Genomic DNA, 3,152 nt, shown 5'->3' on the forward strand with positions numbered 1-3,152 from the left:
TCACGGTGGCTGGCGTCCATGTTGGAGGGGACCTTGGGGCCCGTGAAGGTCAGCATGCCGTCGTTGGACAGGGAGCAGGTGATGGCAGCCTGGTCCACGTTGGCGGGCAGGCGGTACCGGCGGTGAAATTCGCGGGAGATGTAGCCATGGTCGTCCTGAGAGGCAGTGGGGAGAGGGGGGAAGGCCTGTCAGAAACCCCCAGCACCATGCCGTGCCTCCCTCCGCCCAACCCCGCAGCTCCGTCGGAGTGAGGGCCACATTTGCCCTGGCTTATCATGACACTGGACTGCCAGTAGCACCGGCTGCATCTCTGCTTTTTATTCTATTTTACAGGTTTGTAGGGGCAGGTGTCCCTCCCGTGATGCCCCTGAAGCTGCAAGAGCTGAGTAGAGTAGCACAGTGTGATTTTGGCCATATTATAGATGGGGATCTGATTTGGACAGGGGTCCTGCCACAGCCTCCGATTTCAAAGGATGCTTGGAGAGAAAGTCTGGGGTTCTGCGAAGGTAAAAGCAAAGTGCGTGTGTGCGCCCATGTATTTCCTTACTAGGCAGCAATGCTGTGTCAGCCAAAGTACACAATCCTGGCCCCCTTTTTTTTGGCCAAAAGAATGAAAAATGCAATTTTTTTTTTAAGTCAGCTGTGAAAATGGCAGCTCTCTTCCTCTGGAAAAAATAACTATATTAAAAAATACATACTGTTTCCAGGCTAGAGCTTTGTCTGGCCAAAAAAATGTATGAGAAGAATTAAACCCCTGCTGGTATAATTCACTTTTCGACCCCCACAGATATTTCCATGACATACGTGTTAAAAGTTTCCAAGCCTGAGGCACTCCGTTGTTTTTCTTTTGTTTTGTTTGCTCTTGCTTTTCTCTCCCAGATCAGCACATGAAAACTCTGTTTTCACTAACAATTCTGGCTTATGAAAACTCAGCCATGCTTTGGCAGCACCCGATGATGTTCTTTGTCTGGTCCAGTGTTATTAGTGAACAATGGACATTGTCAGCTGACAGTTATGGAAGACGATGATTGCAAATGAACAAAAGAGGAGCGGATTAGCTCGTTATTGTCAGATATCAGGTTGGGGCTCTGTGGGAACGGGCCATGCCAATAATGGCAATCGATAAATAACTCCTTCTTCTGATATATTCTTTTTTTTTTCCTTCAGCTGAGGACTGTTGGAAAGAAAGAACATGGAGCTTGACTCCCCAGTTGCTCCACCATCACCTCCACTTACCTGTCTTTCACTGTGCTTGCCATGAATTTCCACAAAGTCATCGATAATCTTCACACTCAGGTCTTCAGGAGAGAAATGCTTTACATCCAACATGATTGTAAACTTGTCCCGGTCAGACCTCACCTGAAATGAACATTATTAGACAGTAAGACCTGAGCTCTGAGCATGGAGGCAGCGCCAGCATCGCTGCAGGTTAAAAACAGGAGAACAGGCGATCTGGCGGTGGCACAGTATTCCTTTCTGCAACTACGGGCCTCAGCGGGTCCTCCTTCCCATTGCAGGGACCTTGGGAGGCCGTGGTAGGCGTCTGCGCCATTGCTACTGCTCTGGGGAAAGGCGTCACTTCTCAACACTATTCTTGTGCCGGGGTCCCATTTGCACCCAATGAACTGCCAGATGCACCGGACATTTGTGCTCAACAGCAAAAAAAGATGGAAACCAGTGTAACACTCTCCAATAGCATGTGTTTCGTCCTTCCAGCAATTTATAGTTTCTTTGTGGTCTTAGCTCTGGGAGGAAACCAGTAAGAGAGGACTAGAGAAAGAACCGGTCCCCACAGCCCCCACGGCTACACGCTCCTCCTACACACTGCCTTCAGAGAATTGCTCCTGGGTCCTCCAGCATGGGCTTGCAAAAACCACAGAGCTCCTGAGGCAGAAGAGGAGGCCAGAGGAAGCTCCCACTCACTGGAGTCCTCTCCCACGCCGAGCTACCCTCATGGGTGCTTACTCCAGGAGCAGCCTAGCTCTTCCCTCGCCGTACGGCCGGCAGGTGCAAGGGAAGCAAAGGCGGCCTTTTATGTGTCGGAAACAACCGTCGGGAGCCAAAATGTTTTCCGTTTCTTGAAGGGAAGCCTTCTCCCCAGCAAAGGTTTCCCTCGGTGCCCAAGAAGGGGTGGGTGGGCTATACTTGGTGGTGGGCCGAAGGTCCTCCTCACCCCCTCACACCCCAGTGTGGGGCTGCAGCCGCCAGCCCACGCTGGCAAGCTGTGGGTGGGGAGGAGCAGGCGGAGGCGTAAAGAGGGAGAGGAAGAAAAAGGAGAGGAAGCCGAAGGGCCCTTACCTCTGAAATGCCTGACTCCAGCACGCTGCGGAAGAGGGACTGCCTGTAGTAGGGACTGATAGTGGAAGAGAACAAAGGCAGGAGATCATACTCAAAGAGACCCTCTCCAAAAAACTGGTCGAACAAACGGCTTGGAATGAGGGGTCCCAGAGCACGCTTGAACCAGGGGTGCTGGATGGTAATGTCCATGCTTGCTGCTGCTGCGACCTGTGGCTGCGAGGGGAGAGCGGTACGGGCAGCGCAGCTGCTGGGGAGACAGCGGTGCCTTGGCTGGACTGCGCAGTGCAGCCCCAGGGAAGCTCCCCCTATATATACCGGTCTCGAGAATGAAGGCATTAGCGGGATTTCTCTGGAAAGACATGATCTCATGATGGAGGCAACGTGGTCAGCAGAAATGCGGAGACTGACCTGGAAATGACAGTCTGGTTGGAATCTGTGCCAGATCTCCCGGAGGGATGATGCCAGGCAGCAGGCTGTGAGACTCCGGTGCCCGGGGGTACTGGCAGGTCCTCTACAGGATCAAGCAGGCTAAATGGGACACCCTGGTGGGCATCTCAAGGATGCTCGTGGAGGAGGTCTGCTGTGTGGGTCTTTGTAACCCGCCCTTGGCTTTTCGTTAATTTGCTTCTGTTTCTGTCCCTCCTTGAAACAGAGAAACAAAGTCTCTTCCAAATAAATTAAACAGCTTTCTTCCAAGCGAGGAAAAAGGATGTGATTCAGGATGAAGAAAGGGAAAGTTTTTTTGTGACATGCTATAAAGTGTCTCCACCACCTGAGAGGGGCTTGACACGCCTGGTGCAGGGATCCTGGTGGGGCTGGCAGGGGAAGAGGCCTCACACCTGATGCAGGGCCTT

General features: G+C 52.2%; 1 protein-coding gene across 1 annotated transcript; it reads right to left on the reverse strand.

Moving 5' to 3' along the window:
* Nucleotides 1-4: 4 nt before the first annotated feature.
* On the reverse strand, nt 5-2,558 carry LOC104628710 (alpha-crystallin A chain; the record flags this gene model as incomplete). Its single annotated transcript, XM_010297377.1, has 3 exons — nt 2,299-2,558; nt 1,237-1,359; nt 5-155 (listed from the first exon to the last, which is right to left on the reverse strand). Coding segments are annotated over exons 1-3 (463 nt in total), but the record flags the coding sequence as incomplete, so codon positions are not given.
* Nucleotides 2,559-3,152: the final 594 nt, after the last annotated feature.

The sequence above is a fragment of the Phaethon lepturus genome, unplaced genomic scaffold (assembly GCF_000687285.1).
Source record: "Phaethon lepturus isolate BGI_N335 unplaced genomic scaffold, ASM68728v1 scaffold34981, whole genome shotgun sequence".
Taxonomy (NCBI): Eukaryota; Metazoa; Chordata; class Aves; order Phaethontiformes; family Phaethontidae; genus Phaethon; species Phaethon lepturus.